The sequence below is a fragment of the Peromyscus eremicus genome, chromosome 7, assembly GCF_949786415.1.
Source record: "Peromyscus eremicus chromosome 7, PerEre_H2_v1, whole genome shotgun sequence".
In the NCBI taxonomy this organism is placed as follows: Eukaryota; Metazoa; Chordata; class Mammalia; order Rodentia; family Cricetidae; genus Peromyscus; species Peromyscus eremicus.
The window spans coordinates 47,589,520-47,610,103 of NC_081422.1; the positions used below are offsets into that span (position 1 = coordinate 47,589,520).

Sequence of the window (20,584 nt, forward strand, 5' to 3'; positions counted from 1 at the left end):
GGGGAAAAAATGCTGAGTAAGTCACACCATTATTCAATTTACCACATTTCACTTAATTTTGGCATACAGGCAAATAGATAATAGACAGTCAAATGAACAGGTTTTAAATGGAAAGAATCTGACTGTTTACATAGAAAATTTCTATTGTTTTATTTGCTGATATGAAAAAAATGTCAAAGTGTAACTTCCTCTTTTGAACTTCAGAGGCTTTTGATTTTTAAAAAATTATGTTTGTTTATGTATTCACTGATTCATTCGTGTGGGAGATTGTAGAGGGTGTGCTCATGTGTGGAGGCCTGTAATATACATTATATTGGAAGACTGTTGGTACCATTTGAGACTGTTCAAGAGTCCTCCAAGACTCCTCATCTGGGGATGGGCACCCCAAACCAACTTTGTGACAGCAAAGGAGGACTGACAGCAAAGGCCCAAGAGTAAAAACACTGCACCCTTGAGAACAGCTAGAAGATAAACAATTTCCACAGAGGTAGGCTACTAGTGTGTACACCTTGACATAAAAATGCCTGCAGTGGAAAGATGAGTGACAAGTTCTGCCGTGAGCAGCTCATCCATGGAGAGAAAATGCAATTGGGAACTCCAGCTTTACTGCTTATACCTCCCCAGTCAGTTTCTGCTGGACACTGTGAGGGGCAGATCTGACGATGTTATCACTATGTGATTGCTATTTGTCCTTTTACTTGGAAGTCCTGCCCAAGGCGATACTTTGCCCTGCTTGGGACTCCTCTATTAGGAACTTCATCTGGCTGCCTTAAAGAGGCATGCCCGAGATAATATTGTAGATTAGTCTCTGAACTGTATAGAACCAAGTCAGAAGACAACTTACTGGAGTCAGTTCTCCCATTCTACCATGTGTATCTCTGGGATCAAACTTGACTGCAAGTACCTTTATCTGCTGACCCACCTCACAAGCCCAATTTTTTTTTTTTTTTTTAAGACATGATCTCACTTCACTTGTATAGCCTCAGATGGTCTTTCACTTATGGTGAATCTCCTTTCTCAGTCTCCTAAGTGGTGGAATTACAGGTGGAATTACCACCACACCCAGGTTTTCAGCAATAATTTTTTTCATAGCATTTTCATCAAAATCCACCAAGAGTTGATGAAAATAAAACCCCGCCTGTTTGTACTTACTTTACTTTATAAACTACTCAAGTATAAAGGATTAAGAATGAAGGAGGAGAAAAAAAGGGAAAGAATAAGAAAACAGAACTCATGTACCAGTTATACGTGATAACAGGAATTACAAATGTAATATTAATCAAAGTCCTTGAAATAATCAGAAGAGTATGAGATACACGCAAAACAAGTAGAAGTAGATTTTATAGGACATTAAAGGTTAAAAAAAAAAAACTCTTGAAGTAATAGTTCAGTAGTCACTGAATTCATTATGATAGGAGGAAGCTATGTGTAAAATTTGTATTTCATGACACTCACTAAGGGAAGAACATACCTCATCTGAGGTTTTATATCTTCACTCTCAGAGTCTTCAGAACTTCTGTACTTATCTGGATCTGGAAGTGTGCTGGGATCAAACCCACCCTCATCTTCATCACTCCAGTCCAGAAAGGCTTCCTCTTCATCTCTAGCCTAAGACAACACAGAGAATCATGATATAAGAAGTCATCTGGTAATAGTCATGTTTCATGATAGATTCAAATAGAATATTCCTCTGATATTCCTAAATGAGAGACTTCATTATAAAGGCCTCAAAACAAGATTTCAAGAACTTCAACATTTGCAAAGACTGTATTATTTTATTTCAAAATTACAATAAAATATAATCCAGAATTTATATTTCTATTGAGCTTGTTTAACTTGCTACAGGGAGAAATTATTGGTTTTACTTTTTCCATGTAATTCAATTATCAAAACAAAACAAAACAAAACAAAACACCAAGTTGTCTCATTACTCTTATCTACACACACACACATTTCAAAACTACCAAAAATATTAGTTGGAAATATCAAAGACCAGAAATGAGAACATATTTGTCTGATTTTTATGATTACAAAAGCCTAAATTTTAAAATGCAATCACATCTGCAAGAAACTTCTTTCTATCCCTGGAATTTAAGTGCAGAAATAACGTGGCTAAGAACATTAGGGGAGCAGAGGATGGAGAGAGGGAAAAGAGGCGCCACAGGTAGAGAGTGGGAAGGACAAAATGACGCAAGAGGGAGCGACCACACAGTCAAGGCATAAGCATCGTTTGTCTAAAATTGATTTCTGGAAGTTTAGTTTGGCCACTTGGTACATGGACTCTTTGAACTGAACAAAAAAATATAAATAGGATTCAAATTTGAAAGTCTAAATAAGTTTCCTTTGGCTAACATCTTTATAAATCTTTTTCAGATCAAGTATGACAAACCTAATGTTTTTTTATTCAAGTGATTAATGATTTCCCAGAAACAGAATCACCACTCAGAATAGCATAAAAACAACTGGACATGCTCAAGCCACTGCAGAAATCCTCTTACACATATGAATGGCCCTCTCAACAATCTTTGAATATAAGAAAATGAGGAACCAGTTAAGAAGGTAAGGATTGACCACTTCTGCAAAAGTCCCCAGTGTTTTTCTTAAGAAAGCTTCCTGGGAAAAATAAAAGGTCTGAACACACATCAGGAGGGAAGAGAAGGGAAAGTGCCATTAGAAGCAACAAACAGTACAGCCATGGAAAACTATTACCACTTATTTGGAAATAAAAAAAAAAAAAGATAGCAACAGAAGTTTGGTGTGCCATTCACAACTTTCTGGTCTGTTGCTCATAAAAGAATATGCTGTCTGAAGATGAAGGCAGAATTAGCTATAAGAAGTTATCAACTTGTTTGGTCTCAGGTCATCTTCACACTTAAGTAAAACTAAAGATCAAAAAGAGTTCCTGCTAATGTGAAGAAAATAGACACTGGCATGTTATATTAGAAGTTAAAATAGTTAATTAATTCATTTAATAATAACTATGTATTAACACAAAAGGTACATTTTTACAAAAAAAACTATACTTTTTTTTTCAAAAAAATCAAAGAACACTGCTTTATACTTTTCCAAGTTACAAACGGCTGGCGGCATCCAATCTGCTACAATGTGTTACTGTTCCTAAAGTATAAGAAGAAAATCTGTCCTCTCTCAGATAAGTAGTTAAGAAACAAAGGAATTATTTTATAGCCTAAAATTTTTAATACTCTAACAAATCCCATGCATTAAGTTTCTTTAAAAAAAATCTTTAATGTCTATTATCATTTCTAATTTTTTGGATTCTGAGAATTATGCAAATGTGTTTTGAATATATTCACCCACTCACCTACTCTCGCTCTTTCCCTCTACCCACACAACTGCGTTTTGTTCACACCCTCAAGTGCAATTTGTGTTAAACTCTTGAGTGTGACCTACCAAGGACCACACCCTTAAAGAAAATGGACTCCCACTTCCCCACCAGCTACCAAATGCCAATCACTCCTCACTAGGGGTGAGACCTTGTGCCGACCTCCCACTGCATGCTGGGATATTATCTGACTTGAGCTTGCACAACTAGCTCACTGTCACAACCACTGTGAGTTCACATATGTAAACGTCCTGTTGTGTTCAGGACTGTTCACTGTTCACTATAGTCACTGACTGTCTCAGACTCCAGTAATCTTTCCATGCCTGCTTCGCACTGGTCCCTGAGTCTGGGAGGAAGGGGTGTGATATAGATGTCCCATTTAGGACTGGGTACTCCACTGTCTCTTATTTCCTGCACCTTGGCTACTTGTGGGTCTCTGTAAACGCCATCTACTGCAAAAAGAAGTATCTCTGATGGTGGCTGAAAGATACACTAAACAGTGGGTATACCAGTAAGTCATTAGGGGTCAGTTTAATGTTAGTACTTAGGTGCAAACCCCATGAGTTATAGTAACAATCACCCTGACAAGTTACTAAAAAAGGCACAGAAAACATGACTAAAAGAGGTACAGATTTATGTGAGAGTTAATAAACATAAAACATAGATGTACATATCAGATCCATAAATAAATATGAATTCTTAAATACAGTCTAAGAAAGCAGTATAGGAAATATTGTGAAGCTGCCTGACAAACACGCCAGAGTTTGAACAGGTCTCTCTTTCTAAAACCTATCTTTTTATGTTAAGAATCTAGAGTTATGTTACTGTCTGCAGTGTTAAAAGAAAAACTCTGGTGGATCATACCCTTTCCAATATATTTTGATTAGAGACTTTCTCTCTTGACTCTAGACAACTGCTCATGTCAGAGAGCACAGCTGGAAGATGAGGCCAGACACATCATCAGTGAGGAAGCCTGACACTATGAACAGTGTCTATCTACATTAAAAGCAAATACAGTTCTCTTGTGTTCATTCTCTCCCACTTTCTCTCCTCCCTCTCCTCTCCATAGCCTCACCCCTGCCTCCCAAAACATAAATTAAGCTGTCTTTAAACCTACTAGCTATTTAAGTTTATGCTTTCATTAAAAACTGCCACATAGTTTTGTTTAAGTTTTTCCCCCTCAGAACCCAACATTATTTCCTGACACATTTCAAGTCACTTAGAATACAATTCCAGAATGACATATATTAAAATCCCTAATATTTTGATTATTCCTCATGAGACTTTTGTGTCTTTCAGGTGTTTTTGATGACTGGCAAATTTATTTTCCCTTTTGTTTATAAAGCAGATAGAAGCAGAGGAAAAAAATATACTTAGTACTTGCTTAGTAACAAGTAAAGTAATTTAAGATTGCTACAATATATTTGAGTTTCTAGTTTACTTTGAACAGAGATGATTCCTAAAGCTTTTATTTGTGGAAAAATTCCAAAATCCACAAAAGAGTCACAAACTGAAAAATCTGTACTCTAGTATGTTGATGAAATATCTATGAAGATGGATATAGATCTTCTACATTTTTTATAGTTTTAGGCTTGGAAATAAATCCTGCAATGAAAAGCTAGTTATAGATATGAAAGATAAACTTTGAAACATATGAATGTCTTCTCACATAAATATTAGAAAGAAATGCATGATCAAATCTTACTTGGTATAGAAAAACAGACCACAACCATCTTCTAAATTAGTTATATAGTAACTATTTACTGAGTGCTTTCTATATACAATAAACACATACAAATACATAGTAACTGAGTCTGGAAAAGTCTGGCCCATGCTCTAAAACATGCTTCTGTAATGTATATATATAATTCTAATGTAAAGAAGAGATTAATACATGTTCTACAGGTTATTTATAACTGAAATGTTATGAAATTTTAGCTAGTGGAGGGCTATATCTGGCACTGGGACTGGGGTAGTGGCAGATAAGAAGACAAGCTTCCTGTGAGAAACATCATTTAAATTATGGTTAACAAAACAAAAAGGGATTGAGACACCCAGAGAAGTCCCTAAAAGGGTGTTTTGAAAGATGCCATAAATAGCATGAGCAAAGACAAAGGACACAGATTGTGTAGTGCAAGGTTGAAACTAGAAACATAATTAGAAAAAGTATTGCCCACGCCTTCTCCAAGCAGGTAGAGTCCCTTGCCATAGTCCACAGCCTAAGAAACAGAAGGCCAGCTGGATTTTAACTGATGCTGGTTCCCTTTCCCAGGCATTTTCCCATTAACCACCTGATAGCCATGTGGAACAAATCGGAGCATGTGTATGGGGAGAACACAGAGGAACAGCAGCAGTCACTGAGAGACTTATTAAACATTGGCTCTACCCTTGCAGCTGTGCAGCTTGACTTCAGGTAAATCACACCCTTACTAGAGAGTTTATTTTCTGGGAATTTAAACAGTGTTAATGTCTAATGAGGGAGTCTATAGACTAATGAGAAAATAATATAAAGTGCCCTGCACAAAGCTTGGTAGTCAATGCGGATTCTCAACAAATGATCAAAGTAGTAATGCTTTTGTGTAACAGAAAGGAAATAAGAGGACTGTTAAAAATTCTAGAAAGGCCAACAGGACCTGAAATCCTGAGCTGACATATTTTCAAATTTCTGAGGAATCGAAATATCTACTGCGGTGTGCCTTGTGGGGAGAATAGAACACCTGCCTATTCACTCCAGACAGGGCACTGGTGACAGACCAAAATAGCTATTCCACCCAAGTCCAGTTCAGTAAACCAGTAATTTCCTGGAATTACAACAGCACAGATGAGGGTTACTTGTAGGAGGATGGACGGCTCCAAGGCAGCTACATCACCAAAAAGTTCATCCCGGCATGGGTAAAGTCATATAAAGTACCGCATGCTAACCGATTGCGCCACAAGAAGCAAAGTGCTAGAGAGGTCCCCAGAAATCCACAAAGATACCCCCACAATAGACTACTGGCAATGGTCGAGAGAAAGCCCAAACTGACCTACTCTGGTGATCACATGGCCAAACACTGTCGTGGTAGAACTCTCATCCAATGACTGATGGAAGCGGATTCAGAGATCCACGGCCAGGCCCCAGGTAGAGCTCCAGGAATCCAATTGGTGAGAAAGAGGAGGGATTGTATGAGCGAGAGATGTTGAGACCGTGATTGGAAAAAGCACAGGGATAAATAGCCAAACTAGTAGAAACACATGAACTATGAACCAATAGCTGAGGAGCCCCCAACTGGATCAAGCCCTCTGGATAAGTGAGACAGTCGATTAGCTTGAGCTGTTTGGGAGGCCCCCAGGCAGTGGGACCAGGACCTGTCTTTAGTGCATGAGCTGGCTGTTTGGAGCCTGGGGCCTATGCTGGGACACTTTGCTCAGCCTGGGTGAAGGGAGGAGGGGACTGGACCTGCCTGGACTGAATCTACCAGGCTGAGCTGAATCCCCAGGGGAGTCCTTGTCCTGGAGGAGATGGGAATGGGGAGTGGGCTGGGGGTAGGGAGGGAGGAGGGAGGACAGGGGAATCCGTGGCTGCTATGTAAAATTAAATTAAATTATAAATTTTAAAAAATAATAATAAAAGAAAAAAAAGTTGCAGAAAGCTGCATCCCTGGAGCTCCCTGCTAAGGTGCAGTCTCTCCTCTAATTGATTACTGTATGCATTACGGGGTGGGGAGGAGTGACACACTTTGAATCTTGTGAGTTTTGTTTACTTTTTGAGTCCTGGGAGCTTCTCTCTTCCCTCCAGGAAATGGCTTCACAACATCTGTATTAGTCACATTTAGCACTCACACAGGTAAAGCTTAATATCACAAAGCAATCCCAACACAGTGGTGCAGTTATTTGGTTTCTTCCTAGGAAAGCACTTCCTCTTACTCTAGACCCTTTCTCTTTTTATTGCTTTGAATGCATAATGATGGAGACGTACATGTTCTTAGCACTCCTAACGAGAGATTAAAGAAGCTTCTACCACATGCATATTCCCTTTCTTCTATTTATTAAGAAATGCAGAAGTATAGAAATCCCCCTATGCAATATACTCCTGAGATCTCTGTAAACAGTTTTAAAATCTAACAGAAGTTGTCATCAATTTTATTCCACAGTTAAAAGTAATGGGAAGAAATGCCTACTAGAAAAGTCAAATAATTTATAATCTCACATGGTAAAGCAAGCATAATAAAAATACTTTTCGAATAATAATGCTGAGAAAAAAGACTGACAGCATATTTCTGAGGATTAGGAACTTGAGGTAGGCCAACAAGGATTAAAAAAGAAAAGAGGAAGCTACCATGAGAACTAGTAATTAAAAACCTGAGCCTTTCGTGTCTGAAACATATTCAACACTATTTTGGTAGCTTCCTTCAAGAGTAATTAAGATTAAACACACACACACACAAGTACACAGTGTTAACTCCTTCAGAACCAAGCTCATAGTACAAGGCATTACATTCATCTGTAAAATACGCATCCTTACTTCATTCTGACACCGTATCAGGTGTGAATGAGGTCACCAGCATGTGACACTTCGGAGAGAAGTACTAGGCTGACTACCTTCTGACTAACTTGAACCTGCAGGAAATAAGACCATTTTATCTACTACATATCAACCAACTCTGTTCAACTTTGTGGCAGACTCTGATGTAATGACATGTGTATTACAGTTGTGAGAAAATACAAATTTTCCAAGAGTATCAATAACTGAGCACAACATACTTTAATAGGTAAAATATTTGCAGGTAAGAAGTAAGATATTTGGAGAATCAATCTTGGAGCTATGATTCTCAAATGTGAATGGCTCAGATACTCTAGAGAACAAGATATCAGAAATTCATCCAAAAATCACCAGTCTTTTACTTCTCTTTAGAGAGACAAACATCATCCCCCACCCCCATTTATCTCTCAAAATGTCATTATTGGGACTCTATTAGCCAAATTATTAAGAATTATAAAAATCAAAAACCTAAAACTAAATGTCACCTTGGTAATTAAACCACAATCTCTTATCTTAGAACGGTTACAATTATCCTTTACTTTTTGGCAGTGATAAAATTTTATTACTTTAGTTGTATTGTTGTCAATTGAATTCACTAGTAACAGTAAGGCATGCATTTTGTACATTTTGAGCACTGTCTTCTAAGTAATTATACTTGCATTTTCCTGATGATATTTCATCCATGAAATTTTATTATTTAGCCATATATCATCAAGACATAATAATAAACTTGCTGATATTATATGACATATAAATCATATATATGCTCATATCCTTCACTGGTGTATTTCATGAGCTGTTAAACATTTAACCACTGACACTAGTTTACAAGTTCAAAAATACCTTGACAATGTTGTTCTTCGGTACTGAGCATTCTCTGTGCATATTGTAATATGTAGTGCTGTCATATAGACAGTCATACTAAGAACATCCTCTCCTCCAAGGAAGCAGAATATTCTGTTGCAGTTTTCATTATACTGATCCTCTCCAAATTTTTATTATCCAAATTCATAAGTTTTCATCATCTCCCAATAGTCCATCAAATTATAAACACTCAATGGATTAATCCAGTCACCAGACTGAAGACTAATGTCCAATCACTCTCCTAAAGTCCACTTTCGAACATTGTTACACTGGGGGGTTGCAACACATGAACATTTGGGAAACATTATATCCAAACCATAATGCCAGAGTGCTGGAATATGGGGGTAGAGAATACGGCCAGTGGGTCTAGGGTACAATTTTGCAAGACAAAACGGGTCTAGTGATCTGTTGCCTAACAATATGGCAGTTAAAACTATCATGCTATATGTTAAAAATTTGTTAAGTTTTATGTCCTTTTACTAAATACCCACAAAAATACCAAGCTAGCATCCTTATTTTGCAGATTTCAAACACTCTCACAAGTATGAAAACACATGTGCAGAACTTGGGGTGGGGGGGAGTGGAGAACGAGGTTAAACACATTCCCACAGATTGTAGGACAAAGTTAATAGGGAGAATAAAAGAGTTTTAGTTTTTAAAAGTCTTCCAATCAAAGTCAGATGATGCTACCCTCATGAGAGGGTTACAATTGTCCTTCATATTTGGCAAGAAGAGGCAGGGACTCCAAAATTATCTATCCTCCTTAGACAAGCAATCAAACAAGGATATTAGGCTATCAAACTGGCTTGAATGTCTCTTAGCAGGTATCAGTTATAACACGGATATAATTTTAAAGAGAACCTGGCAATGATTCCGGTAAAGACTATGATGTTGCTGTAACAATAAACTCCTGACTCCATTTTACATTCTAGTATCAGGTGGTAATTTCAAATTCTATATATCTTAGTGTTTAAACAAGGAAGACAGGTGGCTAGACAGATACCAATCTGCACACACACATGAATACACATATATCAGTGTATTATGTGGTATGTACTCATAGTAACACAGTAACATACCAAGGGAAATGCCCCTGAACCAAATTTTTCCTGTAAGCATACAGAACCTCAAAGATTCAGGAAAAATAAAGAAAAACGTTAAGTTCTAAGCATCATCAAGGAGCTATGAAGATTTCTGAGGCTTGATTCACCATATATCTGTTAATAGGTTTTGTCTTTTAAATAAACAACTGTAGTTAATATCTATACATTTGAGAATACATACCTAACAAGAATTGGTCTATAGCCATTATTCTTGGTAGCTATCTTTTTACACATAATTTTCTGATTAAAAAAATTAAGTCATAGCTGAATAGATCTATGCAAGTCTGTTTTATTCTGTTTTGAGGTTTGTTTTTTTTTTTACTTTTAGATTTTATTTTGCGCATGTGTGTGTGCATGCATGCGTGTGTGTGCCTTTGTGTGTCTGTGTGTGTGTCTGTCTCTGTCTGTCTCTGTCTCTGTCTCTGTCTCTGTCTCTCTCTCTCTCTCTCTCTCTCTCTCTCTCTCTCTCTGTGTGTGTGTGTGTGCCTTTGTGTGTCTGTGTATGTCTGTGTGTGTCTGTCTCTGTGTGTGCGTGCGTGCGTGTATGTGTGTGTGTGTGTGTGTGTGTGTGTACACGTGGGTCCATATAGGCCAAAAGAGGATGTTGAGTCTCCCGGAGCTGCAATTACAAGTGACTATGAACAACCCTTTGTGGGTACTGGAAACCGAGAACTGATCCTCTGAAAGAGCTGCAAGCTGCTTATTTTCTCTCCAGACCTGCCTCAGGTTATTTTCAATTAATGTGTACATTAGTGCTCTGAATCACTTCTCCGGATGATTAAATTTGGGTGATATGACATAGAAAAACATTCTAGGCATGCTCAGTAAATGGTGAGCTGCAGTTAAAATCAAATTGATGTAACTAACTTCCTTTTGTGCACAAAAGGTTTATTTCAGGCCACAAAGGAAGAAATGGAGGTAGTATTCTGGACAGCAGGCTAACATTTGCTCTATAGTTTGTAAGTCTGAAAGCAAGACAGGTAGAACAGAAACATGTATAGTTGGTGCCTGAGTGTCTGCTCTACTAGAATGAAACTTTGATATTTTCTTTGCTCTTAACCAGAACTAATGGACTTGGAGTGAAAACTGTTATCCCTTGAAATATATTTCTGATGATAACAATGAGTCACCATGCCTTATTATTTGCATCTTATAAAAAGTATCAACAACAATATATAATTCTTTTATAGTCTAAAGCTAAATGTGTTCAACTCCTTATAACGCTTAACAACAAAAAATACTGAATTTTTAATATCTGTTACAAGGAAGTAATATTGTTTTAGAAAACAACACATAACAAAACTAGTAAGTTCTCATCACATTTATATTTCAAGGAGATTTGGACATAACTCCATACAACTAAACAATACAGAAAAATAAGCCATGTGCATACACTAAATAGAAGTAATTCACTTCAAGATGGTTTTTATACTGTGGAAAAGTTCCTACAGAGTATTATACTGGCTAAGAGTGCTCGTACACATTTCAAAGCAGAGCTAATTTTACTGTCATAAGCTTTGTAAAACCAATTCCAACATATATACTTTAATTAACTAGACTAATGGTCACTTCTGTTAATCAAAGTTCCTATTTCAGGTCTGGTTAAACTTATATTACAATTTGTCTAAAATTTCATTTGTCACCTAATTTTGAAAATGCAAAAATAATTTAATATAAAATAAGTAACAACTACAAAGCCAATTTTTCTATAAAATTTCTATCTAGGATAAATAAGAAGTTTCCATAAAAGGGGATGGGCCCAGGGGGATACTGGAGAGATAGTTCAGTGATTAAGAGCACTTGCTTCTTTGGCTGGGAGCCAAAACCTAGATTTGGCTCCAAGCACCAGCATGAAGACTCATAACCATCTGTAACAGTAATTTCAGGGAATCAGATGCCCTCCTGTGGCCTCTGAGGGTACCAGGCATACACATAGTACACATACATACATACATACATACATACATACATACATACATACATACATACATATAGGCAAACACATAAAATAAAAATAAATAAATCTTAAAAACCAAAAGGGACAATTCATTCAACATTCCTTATATTAATAAGAGCTTTTCTTGCTCAAAATGAGAATTTTTTCAGGAAAATTCAACTTCCTTTCAAATTTCACAACTATTTCACTGAAATATCACATAATTGCCTTCACCAGAAAATATTTTTATAAAACAATATGCCTACAAGCGCAAAACAACATTTTCTAAGATATTTTGCCTTCTGAATCCTATTAACTTTGTTATTCAGTCATAATATTTTATTAAATCTGCTCCTTTACTCATTTTAGTCTTAAATTGTCAAATTTAAAACTGATTTGAACAACACATTAAAATTAGAAAAACCATGATCATTAGCCTGTGATAAACAATGGCTTGTAATTAAGAAAAAGACTAGTAACTCTCATTTCAGAATATAATGGACATCTAAAATTCTTCTGAAGATTCTTCTCCTAAGAGCTGTACACCCAGAACAGATGTAGACAACAACAGAGGCCCGTGGCAATGAATGGCTCAGTGCCTGAAGTGCTCACTACACAAGCTGAGGACCTGAGTGTGAGCCCTGCAGGCACAGCCAGTCTACCAATCAGCAAGTTCAAAACTTACTAGCCACCTAACCTCTGTGGTTATAACTCAAAACTTAAGCTGGAGAGTGATCTAGGAAGATAGACAATGTGGCCTGTGCACACATGTGCACACCTGTACACAAATGTGCACTCACACATAAATGTACACACACACAAATACAACAAAACATGCCAGCTTCACTATTTTATATCTTTCAGACTTACTGCTCATTATAAAACTACTCAGTACCACTATCATCAAAACATGAAGTGTGCAGTCTAAATGTATTATTTGCATTTCTTTTTTAAACAAAAAAATCAATTAATTAGTTTATAATTTTAATACCAGGAAATTAGGATTTGATGAAATTCACTTGTATAATGATGACCAAATGTTAAAATTCTCTATTCCACCTTTTACAGTTTTCCACAACATCTTTTATGAACAGGTATGAACAGGGTACAATTAAGATAATTTTCCGCTTAGCAAAACAAAACCAACAAACGTGTTTTGTTTACATGGGAGAAACACATTCTGAAGCACATATCTGAAAATCATAGCTAACTTACCCATGGTATATATTTGAATGAAATTTCTTGTCTGTCATTAATTTTTCCAGGTTTCTGCTTTGAGTTTTCCTTAATTAAGAATAAGCTTCCGTGTGAGATTTATTTGTGAGCTGGGTGGCGGGCTCCGTAAAAAGAACAAAAACAACAACACTCCATGTTCATTTGTTTGTTTTGTACACTTTTTGGTTTTGTGCTTTTTGATCTTAGTGGATTTTTGTTATTGTTGTTGGTTGGTTGGTTTTGATTTTTACTATTCATTTCGGGTGTGGGTGAAGTTGGGTGGGTAAAGAGGTAGGGAGAATCTGGAAGGAGTTGAGAGAAGGGAAAAAATATGACCCAAATATACTGTATGAAAAAACATTTGTATAATTTAATTTAAAATGTGTGTATTTTCTAGTTCTAAACCACCTACAAGTATATTTAAATTTGTAGTACATATATATGAGACATATTCAGTTCAAACTTATGAAAAATTAAAGACTGTTTCTAGGTATGTGGAAAACTCATCTTTGCTTATTTCACAGTGTTTTTTGTTGTTTTGTTGTTTTTGTTTTCAATTGTCCTGGTCATTTTTCTCTCTGCCTAGAGACCTACCACCAAGTATTTGGGAGATTTTCTGGTTCTATACCTGCTATTTGCCAAACTGAAGTGACTAGCACCACAATCCTAAGCATAAATTATTATAACATTGGGTGATTAATTAGGTAGTCACTTTTACAGGAACAGTATGTTTTAATAGACATGTTTTGGGACTCCTTGAGGTTCTCAAACTATGATATGAAATATAAGGTTAGGAGTAATGGCACTATGATAAAGTCTGACTCAGAGTAGTGCTTTGAGGTAAGAAAGTACAAAACAGGAACATTCTGTGAGAAGTCTACTTTTTCTTGAGAAAGTGGCTAAGCTACCCTCAGAGCTGTATCTAACTTGAGAAAGTCCAGACTGGAAGATTCTAATTATTTTAAAAAAGGTTATTCCTTCATCAATTTTTGCACATAGAAAGACACTTTTATCTGTCCGGTCATTCTCATTTCACTGACTACAGTCTAATCTCAATTGTACAAGTTCCTGAAAAAGATTCAGGAAAATCAAACATCTTGGGAAGGCCTGCAGGAGAGCTGATGGGGCTGAGAATAAAGGAATATACCATCTGACCAGATTTTAAGAGTAAAACATTTTTCAAAGTATGTAAAATTGATTTCATGAAAGGCAAGGCATGAGTAAGATGAACTTTGAATACTGAGTAATAGACAGAAAGATGGAAAGAAAAGTACACGTAGAAATGTCCCTAAACATGGGAATAGTTAGGAGTAAAGCTGACTAAAACAGATGCATGTCTGGGAAAACAAGGAAACTGTCATATCTACTAGGTCAGAGATAAACTTTAACATGAAGGCACAGCCTGCATATCTCACTTTTCTTTCTTAGTTTCTTCTACTCTTTACTTCCCCATGGAAGTAGAAGAAGTTATAACTTTTTTATTTTTTTTTTATTAGACAAAAAAAAAGAGGAAATGTGATATTTTATTTGTATGTTAGTAAATAAAGTTTTCCTGGAGATCAGAGGAAATAGCAAGCCATTTTAAGTAAATATAGAAGTCAGGCAGTGGTAGCACACACCCTAAATCCGATCACTTGGCAGGCAGGGTGTCTGTGTGTTCAAGGCCATACTAGGGAACAGAGTCAAGCTTGGTAACACATGCCTTTAATCCCAGTACCAACCATAGAGACCTGGAGGGTCTGTACAGACAGGCAGTGACAAGGAAGTGACAATGAGAGGGCAGGACACCAAGGCAATAAAGGCACGGGTAAGACAGGAAGTAACACACATTTGGAAGCTGCAGAGTCGGTGAGGTAAGGTTGGCTGGTGGCTTCTCTGATCTCTAAAGCTTTCACTCCTATATTTGGCTCTGTGTTTTTTATTTAATAAGACTGCTTAGAAATTCAACTACACACTCTTTACTTCTCCATGGTGTCTCATTTGCAAATACATTTACTCATGATTTATTACAAATGTTATTGTGGGTTTCTCCAGTCATCTGTGGATTATAACAGTATTAAAAAAATACATTTATATTAGGATCATCAGATGAGGTCAGATATTTTAAGTTTATTGAATCAGAATCAATGAGGAAGTCCATACAAATATTTAAGTGGGAGAGTGTTTGGTTATTGTTTGGGTTTGTTTGTTTCGGGTTTGTTGTTGTTGTTGTTTTTAAGAGCAAAAAACAGAATACTAGCTGGGCGGCAGTGGCTCATGCCTTTGATCCCAGCACTTCAGAAGCAGAGCCAGGCAGATCTCTGTGAGTTTGAGGCCAGCCTGGTCTACAGAGTAAATTCCAGGACAGGCACCAAAACTGCACAGAGAAACCCTGTCTTGAAAAACAAAACAAAACAAAAAAACAGAATACTATATGAGAAATATGATCATGCCTGACTTCAAAATATATTACAGAACCATAGTAATAAAAAAACAGCATGACTGGCATAAAAACAGACATATATATTAGTGTAATAGAATAGAGGACCCAGATATAATTCCACACAATTTCAACTATGTAATTTTTTAAAAGATGTAAAAAAAAGATACACCTTGGAGAAAGGACAGCATGTTCAACTGTTGATGTATGATGTTGAGAAATCTGGATATCAATATGCAGGACAATGAAACTCAATCCTTAACTCTCACCTTTTACAAAAAAACTCCAAATGGAAGTGATTATAACTTAAGACCAGACACTCTGAAAGTACTAAAAAAGGGGGTTATGTTTCAATACAAAGGCTCAGGTAGACGCTAAATAGGAATACGGAAGTACAAGAAGTAAAACCAACAATCAAAAGACGGGATCTCATAAAACAAAACAAAACAAACCCCTCCATACAGAAAAAGAAACTGTCAATTGAGTAAATAAGCAGCCCTTAGAATGGCAGAAAATCATTGCCAGCTATACATCTGACAAAATACTAGTGTCAAGAATACAGATAATTCAAAAAATTAAACACCAAGAAAATAATCCAATTTTAAAAATGGGTAACAGAATTAAACAGATCTCAAAGGAAGAGATACAAATGACTAAGAAACACTTTTAGAAGTGTTGAACATCTTTAGGGAAATGCAGCTTAAAACTACTTTAAGATTACATCCTAGCTAGACAGTGATCATCAAGAATACAGATGACAACAACTGCTGGCTAGGATATAGGAAAAGGGAGAACCCTTACATTACATACTGTTGGTGGGGGTATAAACTAGTGCAGCCACTGTGGAAATCAGTCTGGAATTTTCTTAAAACACATGCACACACATTAGAAATAATGCCAGCATATGACCTAGCTATACCACTTACGGACATATACCCAAAGGATTCTCTATAACTTCAGAGATACCAGTACATCCATGGTCACTGCCGCTTTATTCACAAAAACTGGAAACTGAAAGCACTCTATATGTTTATTAACTGATAAATGAATAATGAAAAAGCAGGGTACACACACAATGAAATTTTGTTCTGCTATAAAGATAAATGAAATCTTCAGGCAAATTGATGGGACTTGGAAAACTTAGAGTGATGTAACCCCAAAACAGAAGGATAAACACCACATGTTCTCTTTTATATGCAGACCCTAACTTTGACTCTTGCTTGTTTAAGTTGGAGTACCTATGGAAGCAGGAAATTGGGAAGGAGATATTTGGGGTAAGGCATCTTCAGGATGCCTTTTACACAGGTAAAAGTAAAGTTGAAAGTGGAATATTAATAGTGGAAAGGGTTAAAGTGAGAGGAGAGTGGGAGAGTTGGGGAGACAAGAGAAGAAAAGTAGAGACTAGTCAAAGTAAAGAGTGTATGAAAAAGACGTGGGAACCCATATTGTAAATCAAACAAAAATGCAAAGAAAAAGTGAAGGGTATTTACCTTGCATAGCTAGATAATGCAGCTCCTAGAAGCAGTGAGTTACCAAAAAATAAAAATAAATAAAAAAAACCTCCCAGCCCCAGATATGACATGCTTCCTGTAGGAGTGGGGATCAGGGAGACCTCCAAAACATGATAGATTCTTGTTAGTCCCCTTGGTTGCCCACCAGAACTAAAGGATAAGACGCTATTGCTGAAGACACCATATAATTCAGTAGTAAGACATATAAAAACCAAGCAGGAAAGGAGCTGGAAATTTCCTCCCTACTGACTAGCAGTCAAAGAGACAGAAGGTGCTATGCCAGATGCCTGAATAAGGTACCATTTTCTTTTTTCCTTTTTTTTAGGGAGGGGTTACCTAGAAGGAGATCATACTAAATTGTCTTGGGGAACAGTTGTAATGCTACCATTTTTGAGCACTGTTCCCCAAGACAATTTAGTATGATCTCCTTCTAGGTACAAAACAGTTTTGTTTTGTTTTAAAGTATATGTGTGGGTGCACTGGATCATGGCAGAGTTCACTATCACACTATCTACTAACAGAATTAAAACAACAGCCTGAGTTTGTTTTTTGAAAAAGTTCTATGGTAAAGTAAGCTTGAAAAGGGTATGATTGGAAGCAAAAAAAAAAAAAAAAAAAGCTACAAACTTATTTCTCCAAGTCTGTATCTTCTCTGAAAGTTAAGAAAAGAAGAAGAAAAAAAAAAAAAGAAACCTGCACATGTAATACTGGGAACTTTGTTTCATTACAGTCTGCTTTAGGAGAGGAGGAACCTTAATTTTTCTATTAATTAACAATTACTAATACATGAAGAAAATAAAGGCTTAAAATATAACCACTGCTCTTACTATTCGCATACATAACACCCAGGGGGAAAGGAGTTTTTAATTTTCTTTGGTATTCCCACCAAACATAATTAGCAGCCCCAGCTATAACTCTCAAGTTCTAATGGAAACTAGAACAAAGCATCCTTGAGCAGCAACAACAGGGGAGTACCACTACATAGGCCCTCCTGCTCTTTAATATCAATGTTTAAGGACTTTAATGAGAATTGTTATTTGAAATAGTAAAACCAAAAAGATCAATGAATATATAAAGACCCGACTGAGTCACAGAATTTTAGATATGAAATATTTAAAGAACAAATGAGGAAAATGGTAAAGATGAGGATTTTAGACGATTTGTTCAAATCCTCTCAAAGACCCAGAAAAAGCAGTAAGTGTAGCACTGAATTCTTTCCTGTAAGAATACTTTTATACAATATTACCAAAATATGTTTTCCATAATTTCTTAAAATATTAACAGAAATAGAAACCAAAAGTGAACAGGAAGAAAAACTTGTAAATCTGACGAATTATCCATCAATGAAAAACAATAAAAATTTAAATATATAATGATTTAACGTTCCAGTTTAAATTACTTCATTACACAATTGAAGACTAACTTCTTACACTGTAGACCTCACTATGAAATTATTATGAAGTTTCAGTCCAGGGGTGGCCCTTTGGCCACAGGATTAACCTGATCCAACTGGAATATCAGGTCTTTACCCAGGCCAGAGATTCTATTAACTCCTCCAGTTTTCCCTTATGGACCTCTAACTGCTACTCTAAAATTGAGAGACCTTGGAATTCAGTTATCTTTCAAATTTAGATGGAGGGGGCATTGCACAAACATCATTCCATGGAGGATTGTACAGGAAAGCAAAACAGTGCCTTCAAAGAATTCTTCAGAAATTTGGACTGTACCTTGGTATTTGTTTTGCTCTGATTTATACTTTCTAGGAATCAAACCCATGACCTCACCCAAAAAAGCAAACACTACCACTGAGCTACAACCTGACTCTGAACTGATAATTTACTCTAGTTTATGGAAGATGGGATGCTTCTATTGTAATTTTCTTCCCTAATTCATAGTAAATATGCCTAATGTTGTTCAAATATCTGCCAGGTAAAAATATTTTATAATATATATATATATATATATATATATATATATAGAGAGAGAGAGAGAGAGAGAGAGAGAGAGAGAGAGAGCGCTGAAAATTCAACCACGTGCAGATAAAAGGTTTTGATCTTGAAGGATAGTCTACCATAAAATAAAACATTTTAAAATACCACAAACAAACAAACAAACAAACAAACAAAACACTTTAGAGCTGGCAGGATTCACATGCTAGAAGAAAAATATTAACTATCACAGGTTGTCCTCTAAACCATGCCAAACTCAACACATACATAAATAAATTTAATTTTAAAAGGTCAATTTACATTACTGAATCGAAAGAATTAATATAATCCAAACAATAATCCTAGTGGAAAGAACAGGAAGGCTTGTCACACTGTGTGTATTTATCTTTAACTTACATTTAATGCATCAAGTCAGCAAACTGGCCCATAACAAAAACTTGTACAAGCCAATCATCCTGTGGAAGGCAGTCATAAAGCTTAACAGCCACTCTCATCTTGAAAGGAAGGGAGAAACTACCATTAAGCTACAGGGTCACAACTATTCATGATGGAGTTTTCTGGAGGACAAAATAAAAATCCTGAATCTTTTTGTACAATTTTGTGTTCACAAAGCATGTGTATTGTAGAACATTATTTTAAGGTGTGTTGCTTTTGTTGATATTGCACTTTTTTCATCTGTGAAGCTGTGTTACTTTGCCTGTCTAAAACACCTAATGTTCTAGTAAAGAGTTGACCAGCCAATGGCGAGGAAGAAAGGATAGGTAGGGCTGGCAGACAGAGAGAATATATAAAAGGAGAAATCTAGGAGGAAAAAGAAGTAGCCAGAGAAGGAGGAGGACTCCAGGGACAAGCCACCCAGCTACAAGGCCAGCCATGGAATAAGAGTAAGATTTACAGAAATGTACAGCCAGACAGTGGTGGCGCACGCCTTTAATCCCAGCACTCAGGAGGCAGAGTCGGGCAGATCTCTGTTGAGTTTGAGGCCAGCCTGGGCTAGAATAAGTTCCAGGATAGGCTGCAAAGCTACACAGAAAAACCCTGTCTCAAAACAAAACAAAAAAACAAACAAACAAACAAACAAAAAAAAAACAAGAAAGGGAAAAGCCCAAAGGCAAAAGGTAGACAGAATAATTTAAAGATAAGAAAAGCTGGCAAGAAACAAGCCAGGCTAAGGCCAAGCATTTATAATTAAGAATAAGCCTCTGAACATGATTTACTTGGGAGCTGGATGGTGGGCCCCCCCAAAAGAGCAAAAACAACCAACAACACATGTGGTACATAGAGTTTAAAGAGTACTTCAAAGGTGCCTAAAGGAAATTTTAAACAATTCATGCAATATGACTAAGTTTAAAAAAAGCAAAAAGAGCACATAAAACTCCACCTAAAAATACAGACTAGTGATAAAAATAATTTTGTTGTGTTAGTCAGTAGATAAAACAATACAAATGTTACTTTAACAGAACAAAAATACAAGGACATTATCAGAACAATTCTACAACAGGAAAAAAAAATCACCTCTGCCAGAAATATAGCTGGGAAATAGCAAGCTTTAGGTCCCTAAAACTTTGGTTCTATCTCTGTCTGGAGTCTAGGCAGATCTCTAAAAACAGACTAGTTAGGAAATCACATTCAGTCACTAGCACATATTTTTCTCACTGATGAGGGAAAAGATTTGAAATCTTGGATTTACGTGGTATATAACCTGCAAAACTCATTTGATGA

The 20,584-nt window shown here is 36.4% G+C and overlaps 1 protein-coding gene across 1 annotated transcript in view; it reads right to left on the minus strand.

The window, feature by feature from the left end:
• Positions 1-20,584, minus strand: part of Ddx10 (DEAD-box helicase 10) — a 171,263-nt gene that overhangs the window by 17,253 nt on the left and 133,426 nt on the right. The window contains exon 17 of the mRNA XM_059267888.1: positions 1,472-1,608. Coding sequence (XP_059123871.1) covers positions 1,472-1,608 — 137 coding nt within the window. The remainder of the gene's footprint in view (positions 1-1,471; positions 1,609-20,584) is intronic.